Source organism: Mandrillus leucophaeus, unplaced genomic scaffold (genome assembly GCF_000951045.1).
Source record: "Mandrillus leucophaeus isolate KB7577 unplaced genomic scaffold, Mleu.le_1.0 Scaffold401, whole genome shotgun sequence".
Taxonomy (NCBI): Eukaryota; Metazoa; Chordata; class Mammalia; order Primates; family Cercopithecidae; genus Mandrillus; species Mandrillus leucophaeus.
Window position 1 is genome coordinate 1,223,205 of NW_012104266.1, and position 18,765 is coordinate 1,241,969.

The 18,765-nt window shown below is 50.3% G+C and overlaps 3 protein-coding genes across 5 annotated transcripts; 1 reads left to right on the plus strand and 2 right to left on the minus strand.

Moving 5' to 3' along the window:
• The first annotated feature begins 600 nt into the window (after positions 1–600).
• FOXO4 (forkhead box O4) lies at positions 601–7,991 on the plus strand. Of its 2 annotated transcripts, XM_011992042.1 has the most exons (4): positions 601–1,151; positions 1,317–1,433; positions 5,147–6,203; positions 6,540–7,991. In XM_011992042.1, the coding sequence occupies exons 1-4, from the start codon at positions 981–983 to the stop codon at positions 6,545–6,547; spliced, it is 1,353 nt and encodes a 450-aa protein (XP_011847432.1). In that variant the 5' UTR covers positions 601–980; the 3' UTR covers positions 6,548–7,991. The 2 variants fall into 2 exon arrangements, with proteins under 2 accessions (XP_011847432.1, XP_011847431.1); XM_011992041.1 differs by having other exon boundaries at positions 602–1,433.
• Positions 7,992–8,345: 354 nt separating this feature from the next.
• Positions 8,346–11,244, minus strand: LOC105548156 (chromosome unknown open reading frame, human CXorf65). Its single transcript, XM_011992043.1, has 6 exons — positions 10,988–11,244; positions 10,796–10,882; positions 10,456–10,593; positions 9,227–9,295; positions 8,756–8,862; positions 8,346–8,569 (listed from the first exon to the last, which is right to left on the minus strand). The coding sequence occupies exons 1-6, from the start codon at positions 11,010–11,012 to the stop codon at positions 8,444–8,446; spliced, it is 552 nt and encodes a 183-aa protein (XP_011847433.1). The 5' UTR covers positions 11,013–11,244; the 3' UTR covers positions 8,346–8,443.
• Positions 11,245–11,875: 631 nt separating this feature from the next.
• Positions 11,876–16,099, minus strand: IL2RG (interleukin 2 receptor, gamma). Of its 2 annotated transcripts, none has more exons than XM_011992044.1 (8): positions 15,893–16,099; positions 15,366–15,519; positions 14,973–15,157; positions 14,625–14,764; positions 13,698–13,860; positions 13,071–13,167; positions 12,749–12,818; positions 11,876–12,393 (listed from the first exon to the last, which is right to left on the minus strand). In XM_011992044.1, exons 1-8 carry the CDS (start codon positions 16,005–16,007, stop codon positions 12,208–12,210), a joined length of 1,110 nt encoding a protein of 369 aa, XP_011847434.1. In that variant the 5' UTR covers positions 16,008–16,099; the 3' UTR covers positions 11,876–12,207. The 2 variants fall into 2 exon arrangements, with proteins under 2 accessions (XP_011847434.1, XP_011847435.1); XM_011992045.1 differs by having other exon boundaries at positions 15,865–16,022.
• Between the last annotated feature and the right edge of the window lie 2,666 nt (positions 16,100–18,765).

Below are 18,765 nucleotides of genomic sequence, written 5' to 3' on the forward strand. Positions count from 1 at the left end.
CCTTCTCCTAAATGAAGGAGGGAAAGGGCTAGCACCTCTCAATCTGGTCACCTAGGCGACTCCGAATCACAAGGGAGACGATGGAAAGGGGGAAAGGGCGAAAAACGATTCTTAAGAAAAGAAAGAGTCCGCGACGACTTCTAATAATTAAAGTTCCACCTCGTTATATCCTGCCACGCCGCTCTCCTGCCGCCGTATCGGGCTCCTGGCCGCGAAGCAGGACGGGAGATGTAGTCCTCAAGAGTGACCAGGGTGGCACGACTGAAGAACTCGGTTTCCCGACTGGCTTTCGAGGCGCGTGCGCAGATGGCTGCCCCGGCGAGTGGTAAACAGAGACGTCAGGAGGGGGCTGCTGCTTGGAGCAAAACAAAAGGGAAACCCGGGGGGCGGGGGGTGGGGGGGGTTGATAGGGGAATCGGTGCGGGAATTAGGGAGGCCGCAGCCGCGGGGACCCGGACCCGATTAAGAGTGGCGAGAAGGGAAGAGGCGGGGGAAGGGGGAGTCAGGGGAGGGGCAAGTGACGCGGGGGAGCGGGGCGTGGGGGAGGGCAGCAATCCGGGTGGAGGAAATTTGGGAGGAGTGTCCGGGGGGCAGCAACTTAAAAGGGGGAGGGAACTGCGGCTAAGGAGACGTTCGGTGATGGGAGCGCAATGTATGAGGGGATACCGTGCCTCAGGTTTAAAAGAGCAGGAAGCTGAGTGAGAGGTTGCAGAAAAAGTGTTTTCGCTCGGCAGAGGTTACAGGTGGCATCTCGGAAAGAGCTCTGAGGCTGCAGGCTGTAGTCGCGAAGGGTATCGGAGAACTGTGTGAAGGGACAGCTTAGGGACTAGCGTCCTGGGACTAGGGGGAAGTTCGCGACTTTCTGAGGACTGGCAGGAATGTGCCTCCTGGCCCTCGATGCTTCCCCCCTGAGGGGAGGCATCGTGAGGGACTGTGGCAGGCTTCACTGAACGCTGAGCCGGGGAGGTCCAACTCCACGTATGGATCCGGGGAATAAGAATTCAGCCACAGAGGCTGCCGCGGTCATAGACCTCGATCCCGACTTCGAACCCCAGAGCCGTCCCCGCTCCTGCACCTGGCCCCTTCCCCGACCAGAGATCGCTAACCAGCCCTCCGAGACGCCCGAGGTGGAGCCAGGTCTGGGGGAAAAGGTACACACGGAGGGGCGCTCAGAGCCGATCCTGTTGCCCTCCCGGCTCCCAGAGCCGGCCGGGGGCCCCCAGCCCGGAATCCTGGGGGCTGTAACAGGTCCTCGGAAGGGAGGCTCCCGCCGGAATGCCTGGGGAAATCAGTCATATGCAGAACTCATCAGCCAGGCCATTGAAAGCGCCCCGGAGAAGCGACTGACACTTGCCCAGATCTACGAGTGGATGGTCCGTACTGTACCCTACTTCAAGGACAAGGGTGACAGCAACAGCTCAGCAGGATGGAAGGTAATTATGACCCTCTTACCTTCTTCCCAACACCATCTAGCCCCTGGATTCCCTAGCCTCCCTTACTTCTACTCTGGGGCCCCTTTTACTACCTCCCACCCCCACCCCCTTTGGGAAGCCCAGAGATCCACCTTCAATCTCCAGTTAGACAAACATTTACTTAGTACATAGTATATGCCACACTCGGTGCTTGATGCTGAAGGATCACAGATGAATAAGACACTGTCCCTGCCCTGGAGAAAATCGAATTCTCTGCTCACTGCTCAACACTCGCAGCACTTTGGCTTGGGCTGCCCCAAACACTTATTCCCACAGAGAAGTCTTTATCCTATGTACAGCAGGAACTGTGTGGATTCTCCACATGAACCTACCCTTCCCTCCTCCCCCACCTCCCCTCCCACCCCAACACCTTTTCTCCCATTCCTGTGGGATTACTTGGATTCCCTGCTTGCCTCCCAATACCTCAGTGTAGTGGTACTGTTCTAGCACTGCTCTACCCGGGAGGAGGGAGTGCAGTGGCAAAGGGTGAAAACAATAATATTCATGGGGAAAGGTAGCTGATCTTATGCACTAAGAAGAAAAAGGGCTGTGAGCTGCCACCTGTCTCAGTTTACCCTGTGCTGCCAAGAAACTCTCCCTTGTAAGGGGCTATCCAAGTTTTGGGGGGAAGTCATCCTTTACTGTTAAGGAATATTAGTCATAAAGAGGAGGTAGGGCTCTGACTTTAGAGCATGAAGTTGGGAGTTCCCTTGGCCTTCCGTGAAGAAACTGTGAGGGAAGATCTCAAAAGATACTCTGAAAAACTTGTCCTGAGAAATATGGGGCTCTAATCACAAAATTGGGGAGCTTCAAGCCCTATTGCTGGCTTGTACCTCTGTAGGTGGTGAGGTCAGCATATAACCAAGTACAGAGGGTTGGATGAGCAGAGGAACTTCCCCTAGGTATAGGAGACTGAGGGATCAGATCTGTGCCGTCCCTAGGGGCTGGGCAGAACAGAAGACAGGACAGCTGACTGAGACCCTTGGCACTATTTCTGGGTAGACTGCCACACCACAGTCTCAGCTCATAAAAAGCTCAACTCCTTGGACCCAGCCTACACAGCTGTTTTTCTTTTCCCTTAGGTTCATTTTCCAGTGTAGAGGAAATAACAAGTTGTTAGTTATATTGTGGGAGTACCGTCCATCCTTATAATCTACACTTATGTGGGGCTTTAGAGTTTACAAAGTAGTTTTAAAATTTTTTATTTTGTTAATCTTTACAGCAATTCTGAGATTCCACATTTTACGCATTAGGAAACTACGTACCGAAAGGTTAGGAAACTCACCTAATAACAGCAGGGTGAGGACTTGAACTCAGGTCTAACTATAAATAATATTCTCTAAGAAGAGCCTGGCTTGCTCTAATTGGAATGATGGCAAAATCAAATCAGGCTGAGCCTGGGACTTCAAGTCCCCCCGCCCCCGGCCCCCGCCCCCCTCTGAGGGAAGTCTCATGCCTGAACTGGCCTCCCTGATGATATGCCAAGGTTACTCCCACCCCACCAGGGGGCGGCACTCACTTAGAACAAGAAAGTTTAGATTAGGTGGTTTGGGGAGCAATTAGCAGTCACCCCTACCACCCTGCTCTCCAACATGTAAGAGTTATGGGCTTTTGGGAAACTGACCTCTCCAATTAAGAGGCTGTGTACCACTTGCTAGTTCCAAGGCCTAAAGAAGAGGAGACAAATGGGCCTTGTGGCTATTAAGTAGTAGAGAAAGGAATGGACCTTCTCAAGTAGATCCAGAATTAGAGGATAAAAAGAGGAGAAATCATAGTGCCAGGTCATGGTCATTGTGGTCCTTAGTTACTATGAGGTGAGGTCGGATGGACAAGTGCCACTCCTTGAAGGAACGTCAGCACAGTTGAAATGCCATTACCTCAGGGTCCCAGGAACACAAGGCGTTCTTTGGCTAAAGAGCCCTGGAACAAGAAGCATCATTTGCCAGGCAAAGGGTCTCCTTATCTTAAGAGCACCAGTCAGAGAAACAAGTAGTTTCTGACCGTCCCATGGCCTCAGCCTCCTAGTTGCTCCAAGCACTTCTGGGCTCCTCCTGAATTTCTAAACTAAAGAGCTCCATGTGGGAGGTCAAATGCCCCCAAGGTTGAAGAGTTTATGCACAAATTCCTGAGAAATAGGGGAAAGGCACTGGAAAGGAGGTAGGGAAAAGAAGGCAGGTTTCGGGAAAGGGGGGTGGCCAGGGGAGGGCCAAACCCCTTGTGTAACTAGCCTGCCCCGCGGCAATCAGTAAATATAAGCTGCGCTGGGGGCTGAAGAAGCTGCCAATCTCAGCTCCCTGGCCACTGGAAAGCATCGTCTCTCTAGTAGAATGTCACCAGTAAGGGAGGAAGGGAAAACATACAGCTTCTAATACCCAAGACACTGAAGAACTGGCAGAGCCTCAAGGGGAACCTCACCATTGTCAACCCAGGGGCAACTCACCAATCAGGTACAAATATTGATTATGTACTGTGAGCTTGAGTAGGTATTGAGTATGTGCTGTGAGCTTGGTGCTCTGGGAGGGCTCTGTTGGGGGATGTGGGACTGGAGGACATTACACTTGGCACTTACACTCGATGAGACGAATTACATGAAACCGTAAACCACACAATATAAATTGGGTAAAATTGTGTGGTGCAGATTTTTAAAATACTATGCTAGAAATTTGGCTGCCAAAGTCAAGCAGCCGCTTTATAAAAGAGGTGGAACTGAAGCTTGGTCTTGACGAAACTAGTAAAACTTAGAGAGGGGAGACCCCTCTTCGGAAAAGAGGGGAGGGGAAGATTGCACCTCACGTATTTGAGGCACAGCAAGAAGCCTGAACCTGAACTGAATATAGTTGAGGGTGTGTGTTGTGGATTGGAAGAAATAAGGCTGGGATTCAGGGAGGGAAGAAAAAGGAATCTTTAAATTCTATAGAGAGCTGGGTGGCCCAAATGCTCTGTGGGGAATGGAGCACCTGCTGTGCTGAGATTCCTGCCCTTCAGCCTATTCAGAGAACTGGCTCTGGGCAGGGCGCGTCCATCCTGGGCTGGTGCTGTACCACTGTCCGGTAAACTCCACCCAAACCCGCACGCAAGGAAAGGGGTTGAATGCTCTTTCCCACCTGAACCTAGTTCTTGCCGGGCGAGGAGCACGTCTCCCCAATGCGCACCAGCCCCAGGTACCCCCCACCCCCGGCAAAACACACATAGAGCCCTGGGAGGAGCACGGTACTAGGAGCTTTTCCAGGGTAGGCACCCCTGTGCCCTTTGCAGTGGGTTATTACATGTTATCTCCCACCCGCTGTACAGAGAAGTCTGGAGCAGAGGCTGAGCAGCTTGTCTGGGAGCGGGAAATGTGTGTGGTCTCCCCTCACACCCCACCCCCATCCCTACTTCTACCAGTTTTCCCCCCTGGATTCAACTCTCTTTGAGTCTCTAGGAATACCCCTGCTGTGTTCCAGCATCCTTTTATCTTTTATCTTTTTTCTCTTTTTTTGTAAATTATTTAAAGTTTTTCTTAAACTTTAATGACCTGGGAAATGAACCCCCGAAATGAACCCCGCTGTGGTGTGGCACCAAATCCTAACCCCTAGATCTTTGTGGACCAGCATCCTCTTAGACTTGACCGCTGGCCACACTGGCCTCCCCTACACACACCTCACGGCCCTTTCCTGCCGTCTCTGCCCCTCCAGAACTCGATCCGCCACAACCTGTCCCTGCACAGCAAGTTCATCAAGGTTCACAACGAGGCCACTGGCAAAAGCTCTTGGTGGATGCTGAACCCTGAGGGAGGCAAGAGCGGCAAAGCCCCTCGCCGCCGGGCCGCCTCCATGGATAGCAGCAGCAAGCTGCTCCGGGGCCGCAGTAAAGCCCCCAAGAAGAAGCCACCTGTGCTGCCAGCTCCACCCGAAGGTGCCACTCCGACGAGCCCTGCCGGCCACTTTGCCAAGTGGTCAGGCAGCCCTTGCTCTCGAAACCGTGAAGAAGCCGATATGTGGACCACCTTCCGTCCACGAAGCAGTTCAAATGCCAGCACTGTCAGCACCCGGCTGTCCCCCTTGAGGCCAGAGCCTGAGGTGCTGGCGGAGGAAATACCAGCTTCAGTCAGCAGCTATGCAGGGGGTGTCCCTCCCACCCTCAATGAAGGTCTAGAGCTGTTAGATGGGCTCAATCTCACCTCATCCCATTCCCTGCTATCTCGGAGTGGTCTCTCTGGCTTCTCTTTGCAGCATCCTGGGGTTACCGGCCCCTTACACACCTACAGCAGCTCTCTTTTCAGCCCAGCAGAGGGGCCCCTGTCAGCAGGAGAAGGGTGCTTCTCCAGCTCCCAGGCTCTGGAGGCCCTGCTCACCTCTGATACGCCACCACCCCCTGCTGACGTCCTCATGACCCAGGTAGATCCCATTCTGTCCCAGGCTCCTACTCTTCTGTTGCTGGGGGGGCTTCCTTCCTCCAGTAAGCTGGCCACGGGTGTCGGCCTGTGTCCCAAGCCCCTAGAGGCTCCAGGCCCCAGCAGTCTGGTTCCCACCCTTTCTATGATAGCACCACCTCCAGTCATGGCAAGTGCCCCCATCCCCAAGGCTCTGGGGACTCCTGTGCTCACACCCCCTACTGAAGCTGCAAGCCAAGACAGAATGCCTCAGGATCTAGATCTTGATATGTATATGGAAAACCTGGAGTGTGACATGGATAACATCATCAGTGACCTCATGGATGAGGGCGAGGGACTGGACTTCAACTTTGAGCCAGGTACAGTATCCCCTAATCACCACAGCACCTCATAGCCTGTGACCACTCCTAGGTGCCCAGTTAGTCCCATGATCTGGGCGAAGGGGAGATTTAGGACAAGTGGTAGCCAGATCTCCTGGGGAACTGGAGGGAAGATGTCGTATTAGAGTAGCATGGTTTCCGGATGGGACCTCCAGGCCCCTCAGCTGTGCCCACCCCTGCAAGGTAGCACAGAAAAGGTACGTGTGTGGAAGCAGGGTAGGTGCCACCATCTTCTTTGGTGGGAATCTGGATGATAGAATGTTGGCAAGCCCCAGATAAGCCTCTTACCTTGTTCTCCGTTTCTTCTTCCCACAGATCCCTGAGCCATGGTTGGAAGCTTTCTCCCCTGCTTCAGAGGTGGAGCCAGGCGTGTCCATATCTGCTCTTTACCCTTGAGCCCTCCCCAGGAATTTGGGACCCTGCTTTAGAGCTAGGGTGGGTCTGGTCACACACAGGTGTTTAAGAAATTATAAAGATAAAGCTGCCGCATCTGGGGACAATATGGGGAGGGAGATGGGAGGGGAAAGGGGAGAGGGTTTTTCTCACTGTGCCAATTAGGGGGTAAGGCCCCCTCTCAGGAGCCATCCTCGGCTTTCCCTATTCCTACCCTCTAGGCTTTGTAGCGAGATGAGCAATGCTGTTGGAAATGCGAAGTCACCAGTGGCCTTACCCCTGCCTTTGGGAGCAGGATTTTTTGTAGAGAGTCTTAGCTGAGCCAGGCTAGCTGGAGCCTGGGATTTCTATGCAGTGGCCCCTTAGGCCAGTGATGTGGGGTGGGTGGGCAGTTTAGGGGATCTGGAAGGGCCAAGGTCTGAGCACCGGAGTGGCTCGCCAGGCCAAATCACCCTTAGAAGGCTGCAGATAACAGAAAGGCTTTTTATAAACTTTTAAAGAAATACAAACACAAATATAGAGATTTTTTTTAACCATGGCAGGGTGCTAGTGGTGGGCAGAATGCTTTTTTTTCTTTCTGAAGGCTTTGTGATAGTGACATGATACAAACACTACAGACAATAAATGCTAGGAGAGACACAGGGAAGTGGGGAGAGGAGGGGAGTAATAGTAAACACAGAGAAGAGCTCCCCTATGGACCAGGTGTAGAGAAAGGTCTATGCAGAAATAAGTTGGAGTTTCCCCTAACGAAAAAGCTAACCCAGGTCCCCTCATTCCTTCAACTTGTGCCTGGAAGTGTGTGTTGTTGGGGTGCAGCCACACTCTTCTATGACCCAGCATGGGTTAGTGCTACAGTGGGAGAGTAAATTGAAGGCCTGGAATTAGCTCGGGGCCAGGGAAGGGACTGGGAGGGGAGAGAAGAGGAGGGAAGGATTTAGGATGGTAAAGTTAGGTACAGAGACCTCCCTGTTCAAGGCCCCTGACAGCTGTCTCTGCCCTTCTTCCCCTTCCCTGACTGCAGGGGTTATGTGGAAGTGTGTGTGGCAGCAGGCAGCAGGGAGGGGAGCAACGGGGAAGGGGGAGCTGGGGAGCTTGGCTGAGGGTCTGGGAAATGAGCAGGGATGGGGGGGAATGTGGATCAGGTTTACTAGCACCTGCCAGGGAGGCCATCTGGGGCTCCTTCTCCACCCCAGCCCCCAAAGCAGCCCTTCCCCCAGTGCCCTTTGCATTGTCCCCTCCCCCACCCCTGCTGTGGGTTCCCATCATTTCCTGTGTCAGCGCCTGGCCTACCCAGATTGTATCATGTGCTAGATTGGAGTGGGGAAGTGTGTCAAATCAATAAATGAATGAATTCAATAAATGCCTATAACCAGCTCTGGTTTCTGCTGCCTTGCTTCTCCCCTTGGATAAGGGGGAGGGAGGGTGAAAGGCAAAGGGTGGGAGGAAGAAACTGCCCAGAGGCAGAGACATGGAGGAGGGTGGGGGAATTTCAGCCTGGGGAGGTGGTGGAGTGTGGGGGTGGAGGGACACCTAACCCCTGCAGGAGTAGGCGGGCTGTGAGATAGGCCTCCCAAGGGGAGGTAGTCTGGTTTGAGAAGACCCCACCCCCTACTCCGTCCCTCAAAGGCTCATTGTACTAGACTTCACAGCCTTCCTCACTCCCACCCATGTGCTTGCCCCAGCCCTCTCCTGCCATTCCCATCCACCCTCAGAGCCTCCTCGGTGCCTGGGGCGTACGTACTCAAGCCTTAGTGCAGATACTGGGAGAAGGAGTCTTTCTAGAAAAAGAAATCTCACGTTAAATTCCAGTAATGTCACACCTAGTATTACTTCTTTTGCTTGGTGGTTTTATTGAGTTGGCGACGTTTATCCTTCCTGAGGTCTGGTTTGTTCCTAAAGGTCGGAGACTTGCGAGTGGACTTCTTTTTCTCTGATCGTCCTGATGGCTTGGACTAGAAAAAGAAAGTAAGTAAACAAAGAGGCCCCTGCAGGGAAAGTTTCTACAACCCAGGGCCAAAGGAAGGAAAAAAGAAATTGGAGGCAGGAAATTCATCTCAGAGGGCTGGGATGGAGGAACATTCAGTCGGCTGGTGGGAGAGGTGTGGGTGCTGGGGCAGACCACATTTGGCGAGTCTTACCGGGACGCTCGGAGTAGGTTCAATTATAACGACCTTCTTGGCTTCTTGCATTTTAAGCACCTGAATTCGTCTCCTCTCCAGGGCGTCACATTGTATGCGCAGTGCAACTAAGAACAAAGAAAAGGCACCTGCACCTCTGAGAACTAGAGACCTTACCCTTCCCGATGCTCCCATTCATTGTTCAAACCATCAGCTGGAACCCCACCTGGCCTAAGATGGAAATGCTGGAATGGTGATAGGGAGATATACGGAGAAGATGGCCAAGAAATAGGGGAAGCAGGGAGTAACGCATGCACATTCCACCTGGTGTGATCTAAACATCCCTCCTAAAGTGGACCTGGACCCTGCCCCCTTTTTCCTAGGCTCCTATCATCTGACCTACGATATCTCGCTAGTCCCACCCTACATTCTCCATCACACAGCTATATACTGTACCCTTGATGTTCTTCCCTCCCCCATTTCACTTCTTACCGAGCAGCCGAGGCTCCGGATTCTTGAGGAGAGGCACAAAAGCTCTGTAAGCATTCTCCAGCCTGGTTCCTGTGAACATAGCCGTGTGCTATCTCCACCCGTCAACCAGTCTCCACCCTTCAGAAGCCCAAGATTCCAGGACCCAACACTAAAGACTACCTACTGGGCGCGGTGGCTCACGTCTGTAATCCCAGCATTTTGGGAGGCCGAGAGTTCCAGACTAACCTGGCCAATTTGGTGAAATTTGAGACTAGCCTGGCCAATTTGGTGAAACCCAGTCTCTACTAAAAATACAAACAAACAAACAAACAAATAGCCAGGCATGGTGGTGGGCGCCTGTAATGCCAGCTACTCCGGAGGCTGAGGCAGGAGAATCGCTTGAATCCAGGAGGCGGAGGTTGCAGTGAGCCAAGATCATGCCACTGTTCCAGCCTGGGTGACAGAGCAGGACTCCATCACAATAAATAAATAAATAAATATAAAGACTACCTTGCCGGGTACAGTGGCTTACGCCTATAATCCCGGCACTTTGGGAGGCTGAGGTGGGTGGATCAACTGAGGTCAGGAGTTCAAGACCAACTTGGCCAACATGGTGAAACCCCGTCTCTACTAAAAAATTAGTTGGACCTGGTGGCGGGCACCTGTAGTCCCAGCTACTAGGGAGGCTCATAGGAGAATCGCTTGAACCCGGGAGGCGGAGGTTGCAATGAGCTGAGATCGCCCATTGCACTCCAGCCTGAACAACTGGACAACAAGAGCGAAACTCCGTCTCCAAAAAACAAAACAAAACAAAACAAAACAAAACAAAACAAAACAAACAAACTACCTTGAGCTAGTGGATCTTACTTCTTCCCCTTAGGTATGGACCTAGGGGAGTGTATGTGTCAGATAACCTATTATTATAGAGGTAGTGCCCTTCCTTAGGCTGACTAGAGATAGTCAATTTGGATCTAGTTGAGGGCGTTCTGTTTTTTGAGGGTGTTCTGTTTTTTTAATTTGGTTTTGGTTGTTTTTGGTTTTGTTTTTGGAGGCAGGGTCTTGTTATGTTGCCCAGGCTAGTCTCAAACTCCTGCCCTCTATCAATTCTCCCGCCTTGGCCTCTCAAAGTGCTGAGATTACAAGCATGAACCACTGTGCCCAGCCTTGGATGCCCTGTTTTAAAGATAAGGTTCATAATCTATCTTGAAGGCATTGTTCTGTTTCTGGGGAACATTCCTGAGCCTCTCTACCTGGTGGCCCACGCTCCACCTTACAAACGTAGTAGGTGCTTCGAGCTGTAAGGTGTTTGCTGGCATACTCTGCATGGGTGGGCTTCATCAGGAAAAGCATCTTCATTTTCCCCGTTTGTTCACACAAATCGATGGTGCCTGGAGGGAGATCACAGGGTAATTGGGGCAGCTAAGGAAAGAGAGTGGGAGCAAAAGGAGCCAGTGATCCTATACAGAATGGGTTGGAGGAAGCTGTAAGGATATGAGGAACTCCCTTCTTGCCAGGAGGAGGGCTTGGGGGTTAGAGATGACCCAACTCCTTCTGACCTTTGGCCATTAGTCCCCTCCCCAAGCTCCTCACTTGTTTTAGGCAACTTTACTTTACTGCGGATGTAATGCAGCAACACGACGACAGCACAGTTGGTATTGACCAGAAACTGCTGATTATCTGAGAAGAGACAGGATGGGACACATGGGCCTGTTTCTGTGATCTCCACTGCCCTCAGATCCCTCCACCCCCATCCACAGACTCTAGTTCTATGCTGCCCCTCACCTCCATGTTTGATGAAGATGAACATGCCCTCAGGATCGCCTCACTCTTCACAAAATGCCCTGATGAGTCATGCAGAAGGAGGGTGTTCTAGAAGCCTTGTGTGGGGCAAATAGGCCTATAGGGTTGGTGGACTGGAGAGGCAGATGGATTTCATAGGCTGAGGATGCCCAGGCTGGACAGGCAGGAAAGAGCTGTTGGTAGTTGTGGATAACCAGTATCCCCAGGGGTGGGGCCTGAGGCTGCAGTTGAGGGATTATGAGGTCAGAAGTGGCAGGTGTGGCCAAAAAGTGGAGTAATGATAAGGAGAGAAAAACTTGGGTACTTGGGTGGGGTATGTTAAAGATTAGTTGGAAAGGGGGGGCAACATGGTAAGTCTAACTCTTTTTTTTTTTTTTTTTTTTTTTTTTTAAGACGGATTCTACCTCTGTTGTCCAGGCTGGAGTGCAGTGGCACAGTCTTAGCTCACTGCAACCTCCACCTCCCTGGTTCAAGTGATTATTCTGCCTCAAACTCCCAAGTAGCTGGGATTACAGGAGCGCACCACCATGCCCGGCTAATTTTTGTATTTTTAGTAGAGACAGGGTTTCACCATGTTGGCCAGGCTGATCTCGATCTCCTGACCTTGTGATCCACCCGCCTCAGCCTCCCAAAGTGCTGGGATTACAGGCGTAAGCCACCACGCCCAGCCCATTCTAAGTCTAACTCTAAACTAAACCCTGGAATGAGTGCAGGGCACCTGGAAAAAAGTCAGTTTCCAGAACAGTACTCTTTTTCTAGCGAATTGGTAATACTCCTGCCTCCACAGCATAAATGTACTACTCCTTTTTCTTCCCCTCCCACCCTCCTTGTATCCCATGTTTCCCCTACTCCTCACCCCCATGACAGACATTTTTGATGATTATTAACAGAAACTTTATTTCTCATCGGTTCAGGAACAATCAGAGGGTAGACGGAAAGAGGAAGGGAGAGAAAGAGGGAGGGAGGAAGAATCCTGTGGAAAGGAAGGGCCAGACTGAGGGAGATGAAAAACATGTACAGGGCAAAAGGGTAATTCTCAAGTGGGGAATGCCGAATGAAGAGGCGCTTACATGGGGACACAAAATTCCAAATCAGCCACAGTGAGGTGAGGTGAGTATGAGACGCGGATGGGTTGAATGAAGGAAAGTTAGTACCGCTTAGGGCTACAGGACCCTGGGGTTCTTCTGTCAGAGGATTGGGGTTCAGGTTTCAGGCTTCAGGGTGTAACATGGGGGGGCCCAGTAGGGGCTATGCTGGTTGCATGGGGAGGGCCCAGGCCCCTCCCCGAGGGCCCCTCCTTTTGGGGGAATCTCACTGACGAGGCAGAGTCGTTCACTGTAGTCTGGCTGCAGACTCTCAGCCAGTCCCTTAGACACACCACTCCAGGCCTAAAGACAGATATGTCCAGGTCAGGGGTCAATTAGGGGCAGGAAGTAAAATACTGAGCTCTGTGCCAAAGGAGTACTCATGATGTCTGCAACCACTGTAATTGATTACAGAAGGGATACACAGACTCCTGGGCCCCCAATACCAGTTTCCATCTGCCTCACTCAATCTATAATCTGCGCTTCTGTGTGTCTCTCTCTCTGCATAGTCCATCCCCCATTTGGTCGGCCACATCCTGACAGTTAGCGCAGGGCCTCCTTCTCTCTCCTCTCTGCCCCCACCCCCACACTCTGTCTGTCTTGCTGGCAGGCAGTTGGCAGTTGATAGACTGCAGCATGCTTATGACAGCGTTCTCACCGAAAAGTTCCCGTGGTATTCAGTAACAAGATCCTCTAGGTTCTTCAGGGTGGGAATTCGGGGCATCGTCCTGACAGAGGAGAAAGAGGGAGCAGGAGCACATAGGTTAAAGCTTTTTTATCACCCTTCTCCCAGTCGTCCCATATGAAATAAAGTGATTCTGTGTTCTCTGTGCCTGTGGCTTCCTTCCATCACCAAACTCTCTTGGGTAATCTCTCATTTCTTACTGTCTCATCCTTTACTCCTAAAGACCCTGCAAAACCCTCCTCTGCTATTCTCAGTTACTGTTCCCCTTATTTTTCTGGGCTTCTCCAAATCTCACCGTTCCAGCCAGAAATACACACAGAGAAGGCTGATAATCAATCCCATGGAGCCAACGGAGATAACCACGGCTTCCAATGCAAACAGGAAAGGATTCTCTACAGAAAAAAGAAAAGCAAAGTGGACCTTATATTTGTTGTGCGCCTACTACATGCCAGGCACTGGTGCCAGGCACTGTGCTGAAGATATACTCTGTTTAATCCTCACAACAGCTCCTGTGAGGCAGGAACAATTATCTCCATCTTATATCTCAGGAAACAGAATCCAAGAGTTTAGTGATGTACCCAAGGCCAAAGAGGTAGTAGTATGTGGCAGAGCCTAGATCCAGCTGGTTCCAAAGCCATCTTCACTTTGCAGGCTCTCTAGGAATGCTTCAGGGAAATCCTATACACTCTATAGCCCCCTTGAGTACCCCTAAGCCTCCTTCTCAATCCACCCCCTCTAACAACACACTAACCCAACCCTACACAGAAAAACCTTGATTTCTAGAGGTTGGGGTTGGACAGTGTGGGGAGATGAGGCACCAAGTTTGGGGGCTTTAGTGATAGGGGAGTGGAGCAAAACACAATGGTGTTAGAAAGGCTGGGGTGTTGGGCTTATGGATTGGGGTCCTGTGGGCCCATTTTACCTTTTGAAGTATTGCTCCCCCAGTGGATTGGGTGGCTCCATTCACTCCAATGCTGAGCACTTCCACAGAGTGGGTTAAAGCGGCTCCGAACACGAAATGTGTAGCGTTTCTGCCCATCCACACTAGGCAGGGAGAACTTATGTCTATAATCCACTGATTGTTCCTTGAGGAAAAAGAGGATGAGGGAAAGTAGGTGTCTATGAGAGAAGAGAGAATTAAAACATACCCCTGAACACCCACCAGTATCATCTCTGCTACTTCCCAGTTTCTCTCTCCTGAGTACTCAAGCCACACTGCTCCCTTCACTGACTTGAATCTAATGCCTCCCCTCTGGATCCCCTTAATGGCTTCCTCTTATTTACTTGTTTATCTGGTATCAGGAAGAGTATGGGTAGGGAATCCTTAATGAAAACTCACTGGTGTCAGGCATGGTAGCTCACACCTGTAATCCCATCACTTTGGGAGGCCAAGGTGGGCAGATCACCTGAGGTCAGGAGTTCAAGACCAGCCTGGCCAACATGGCAAAACACTGCCTTTAGTAAAAATACAAAAATTAGTCAGGCATGGTTGTGCATGCTCCCAGCTACTCGGGAGGCTGAAGCAGGAGAATCACTTGAACCCGGGAGACAGAGGTCGCAGTGGGCCCAAGATCGCCCCACTACACTCAAGCCTGGGTAACAGAGTGAGGCCATCTCAAAAAAAAAAAAAAGAAAAAAAAGAAAGAAAAGAAAAGAAAAGAAAAGAAAAAAAGAAAACTCACTGGGGATTACAGGGAAAGGAGTTGGAGGAGGGAGGGTAGGGGGTGAGCAGAGAAGCTGGGAGGCAGAGAACAGGAGCTTGATATTAGGTCCTCCTATCTGTCTGGTTGAATCCTTTAGCCCCACTTGCTTGGCCTTAGCTGCTACATTCACATCCCTAGTCACTCACAGTCCAGCTGTGGTCCCAGTCAGTCCGGTACTGCACCAAGTGCTCCAAACAGTGGTTCAAGAATCTGTTGTTCCAGTTCAGTTCTAGCTGGGATTCACTCAGTTTGCGAAGTGTTAGGTTCTCCGGAGCCCAGGGGATCACTGGAGATATGTGTGTGTATGTGGTCATTCCCCTGGCCTAGACAAGTCAGGATCCTGAAGGTAGTGCCCCTAATACCTCCTCCCTTCCCATCCTGATCCCCTACCTCCTTTTTTCTGCCCATCTACCCTTATGATAAAATAACACTACTCCGTAGACTCCAATGTCCCACAGTATCCCTGGTCTCTTGACCCTTTCTTTCCAAATTACCCAGATTCTGCAGTTTTAGCATCTGTGTGGCCTGTCTCCTGGGTTCCCGTGGGTCCTGGAGCTGAACAACAAATGTTTGGTAGAGGTGGATCTCCTTTTTTTGCAACTGACAGCCAGAAGTGATTTCTTCAGAGAATAGATAGTGGCTGCACTTCTGGACTTTATCATTATCCGAATTCTTGTACCTAGAGGAGAAAGGTTGGAAGGAAGAGGAACAGTGGGGCCAATCTGGGTACCGCAGCTATCCAGAGTCTAGCCTCATCTCCCCTCAACCGACTTATGACTTACACCAGGAGAAAACAGTGGGACACCTGGGAGACTTGCTACCCTCTTTCTTGGTCTCTGATCCAACCCACCCCTTGTTCTTCCCCTCCCCATCTTCCGTTCTCATACCAATAATGCAGAGTGAGGTTGGTAGGCTGGGGCTCAGAGCTGCTGTTCCAAGTGCAATTCATGTACTCGACATTGAACACAAAACACTGAACCTCTGGGAGGGGCAGAGTGGAAACACTGAGGGAGTCAGTGGGCATAGAGGTCAGGAAGAAATCTAGATTGGGAAGAAAATGAAGGCAGGGAGGGAAAGAGAAGAAATGATGGTCAGAAGGAAGAGGCTGAGCATGGTGGCTAATGTCTGTCATCCTGGTGCTCTGAAAGGCTGAGGCAGGAGGATCACTAGAGGCCAGGAGTTTGAGACCAGCCTGGGCAACATAGCGAGACCCTGCCTCAAAAGAAAGAAACAAACAAACAAAAAAGAAAGAAGAAGTAGCATGAGGCAGGGAACCCTCCCCCTTCCCCTTCCCATTCTACTTTTCAATTCTGCCCACATGATTGTAATGGCCAGTGGCAGGTTCCAGATTTCTGTACAGCCCCTTCCCACAGCCACCCTTCTCACCAGCCCCCTCCAGTCCCAGATTTCCCACCAGTTGTGACGTCTTCATTCCCATTGGGCGTCAGAATTGTCGTGTTCAGCGCCACTCCCAGCAGGGGCAGCTGCAGGACTAAGAGGGATCTGAATGGTAATGATGGCTTCAACATGGCGCTTGCTCTTCATTCCCTGGGTGTAGTTTGTCTGTGTCAGGAACCTGGGTCCCTCACCCACCACCCCTCCCCACCCACACATTTCCTCTGTCATAGCTTCCGGTGGAAAGAACCTTATAAACCAGGGCTTTACAGAGGGTGTGGCAAATGTGTGCTGTGTGACAAAGGCCAAGTCCTCTCAGAGATTAGGTGCTGCTGTAAGGTGGCAAACATAAACTAAGGCTGGATATACAATAGTGTCAGAGACTCAAAAATCCTCAGTCCACCTAGATCCTGGGAAGGATCTGTTCACTACCACTAGCATCATTCTCAACCACCTTCTCCTCTAAATCACTACCTTCTATAATGGAAGTTCTGAACCCCACCCCCGACATCACCATCCTATGCCATGCCTCTTCCTTGACTCGGTCACCCTTAAATCTCTGTCAAAGCTCTACTGTTTTGGGAGGATGGAAAATACCGTCTTGGCTCCTGTGGGCACATATACAGCTGTCTTTCCTCTGATCTAATCCAAACCAGAATACCCACCCTTAGCTGCTGCCTGAGCTGGGTCCCTGTTGAGACTGGCGAGGAAGTGTGACTTATAATAGAAAAAGATTCTAGAAATGGAGGAACAACAATACTAGCTTCAAGCTTCCCATCTTCCCCCAACTCTGCTTCTCTTCCTGCCTTCCCCACCTCAGTCGATGGTATCGTCACCCTCTCGGTCACCCAAACTTGAAACCTCAGAATCAGCTTCAATTTCTCCTCCTCTCTCACCCGGAGAATATAACCCACTCTGCTTCTCTGGTGTTTCTCCCAACAGTTTCCTCCTTTCCATTACCACAGCCACTCTGCTAAATCAGTCTTTCATTAGCTCTAGTCATGATTCTTTCTAGACTCCAGCAACTGGCCTCCCTTTCAAAAGGTCCTCTGCTCTCTAATCCATTCTTCAAGTTGTTGCCAGTTTTACCTTCCCGCAAAACACAGAGCTGATTGGAGAATCAGAAACTATTTATTCAGCAAACATTTATTAAGTCTTTAATATGTGCCAGGCACTGTGCTTATGTTCTGGAAATAGACCAATAAGACATCCTCATATTTCCAGATGCTCACAAAAAAGTGGGGAAGACATAAACAAGTAATACAATATAGTGTAACAAGTCCTATAGCATAAATGTAGAGATACTACAAAGTATGTGATCACAGAAGAGGAAGTAACTAAATTTACCAAGATGGAGAGAGGGGTAGTTTAGTGAAGGCTGTGCTGAAGAGGTGCTATTTCAGTGGCATCTAAAAGAATGAGTGTAATTTTACCAGACAGAAAGTGAGGTAGGATACCAAGCAAAGAAAAAGAGCACTTGCCTGGGAGTCTCAGGAAAACTGGACTATATGGCCCAATTTAGTATTTAGTATGTATCTTTAGTATGTATTAGTTTGCTACGGCTGCCATAGTTATCCCCAAATTGAGTGGCTTAAACCAACAGAAATTTATTCTCTCAGCTGGGTGCAGTGGCTCATGCCTGTAATCCCAGCACTTTGGGAGGCCAAGGCAGGTGGACTGCTTGAGGAGTTTGAGACCAGCCTGGCCAACCTGGTGAAACCTCGTCTCTACTAAAAATACAAAAATCAGCCAGACATGGTGGCGCACACCTGTAATACCAGCTACTCGGGAGGCTGAAACACGAGAATCGCTTGAATCTGGGAGGCAGAAGTTGCAGTGAGCTAAAATTGTGCTACTGCACTCCAGCCTGGGCAACAGAGTGAGACGCCATCTTAAATAAATAAACAAATAAATAAATAAATAAATAATAAATATTTTTTAAAAAGGGGGAAAAAAAAAGACATGTAGTCTCTCACAGTTCTGGAGCCCAGAAGTCTGAAATCAGTGTGGCCAGGGTTGGTTCCTTCTGGAGGCACTGAGGAAGAAGTTGTTCCATGCCTCTCTTCTAGTCTCTGGTGGCTGCCATCAATCCTTGGTGCTCCTTGGCTTGCAGACACATCATTCCAATCTGTGCCTCCATCTTTGCATTACCTCTTCTTCTCCTCTACATCTCCTTTATCCTTCTCTTCTCTTACAGGGACACCTGTCATTGGATTTATGGCCCACCCTAATCAAGGGTGTTGTCTCCTAGGAGCTTTGCCTTAATTACAGCTGCTAAAAGCCTTTTGTCAAAGAAGGTGACATCCACAGGTTCCAAGTGAACATATCTTTTTGGAGGCCACATTCAACCCACTACAGAGGGCATTCTCCAACTTAAAAGTCTTCAAAAGCTACTCATGGCCTTCAGAATAAAGTCCAAGCTCCAGTGATCAATTCCAGCCACACAGGATATGTCATACGCATTGACTCTCTCTGGAATTAGTCTCTTCCTTTCTGTAGGCTAAAATCCTTCAGAGCGCAAAACTCCGTCTCTACCAAAAATACAAAAATTAGCCACGTTTGGTAGCACTCACCTGTAGTCCCAGTTACTCAGGTGGCTGAGGCACAAGAATCACTTGAACCCAGGAGGCAGAGGTTGCAGTGAACTGAGATCGCACACTGCACTCCAGCCAGAGTGACAGAGCAAGACTCTGCCTAAAAAATAAAAAATAAAAAATAAATCCTTCAGGGTTACATGCCTATTAGAATAGCCAAAATCAACTGGGCAAGGTGGCTCACGCCTTGCCTGAAATCCCAGCACTTTGGGAGGCTGAGGCGAGTGGATTGCCATGGCAACACAGCAAGATCCCATCTCTTGTTTGAAAAAAAAAAAAAAAAAAAAAAAGGTGTGTG

What these genes read in the sequence shown, in the direction of transcription:
- IL2RG (XM_011992044.1), bottom strand. Translation starts at nt 16,007, where the DNA reads ATGTTGAAGCCATCATTACCATTCAGATCCCTCTTAGTCCTGCAGCTG. An exon ending in GAATGAAGACGTCACAACTG is followed by an intron (nt 15,520 to 15,892) that starts GTGGGAAATCTG and finishes TTCCCAATCTAG; the next exon opens with ATTTCTTCCTGACCTCTATG. An exon ending in GGGGAGCAATACTTCAAAAG is followed by an intron (nt 13,168 to 13,697) that starts GTAAAATGGGCC and finishes TTTTTTCTGTAG; the next exon opens with AGAATCCTTTCCTGTTTGCA.
- FOXO4 (XM_011992041.1), top strand. Translation starts at nt 981, where the DNA reads ATGGATCCGGGGAATAAGAATTCAGCCACAGAGGCTGCCGCGGTCATA. An exon ending in ACAGCTCAGCAGGATGGAAG is followed by an intron (nt 1,434 to 5,146) that starts GTAATTATGACC and finishes CTGCCCCTCCAG; the next exon opens with AACTCGATCCGCCACAACCT.
- LOC105548156 (XM_011992043.1), bottom strand. Translation starts at nt 11,012, where the DNA reads ATGTTCATCTTCATCAAACATGGAG. An exon ending in GGTGGAGCGTGGGCCACCAG is followed by an intron (nt 9,296 to 10,455) that starts GTAGAGAGGCTC and finishes CTATGTTCACAG; the next exon opens with GAACCAGGCTGGAGAATGCT. An exon ending in AACCTACTCCGAGCGTCCCG is followed by an intron (nt 8,570 to 8,755) that starts GTAAGACTCGCC and finishes TTCTTTTTCTAG; the next exon opens with TCCAAGCCATCAGGACGATC.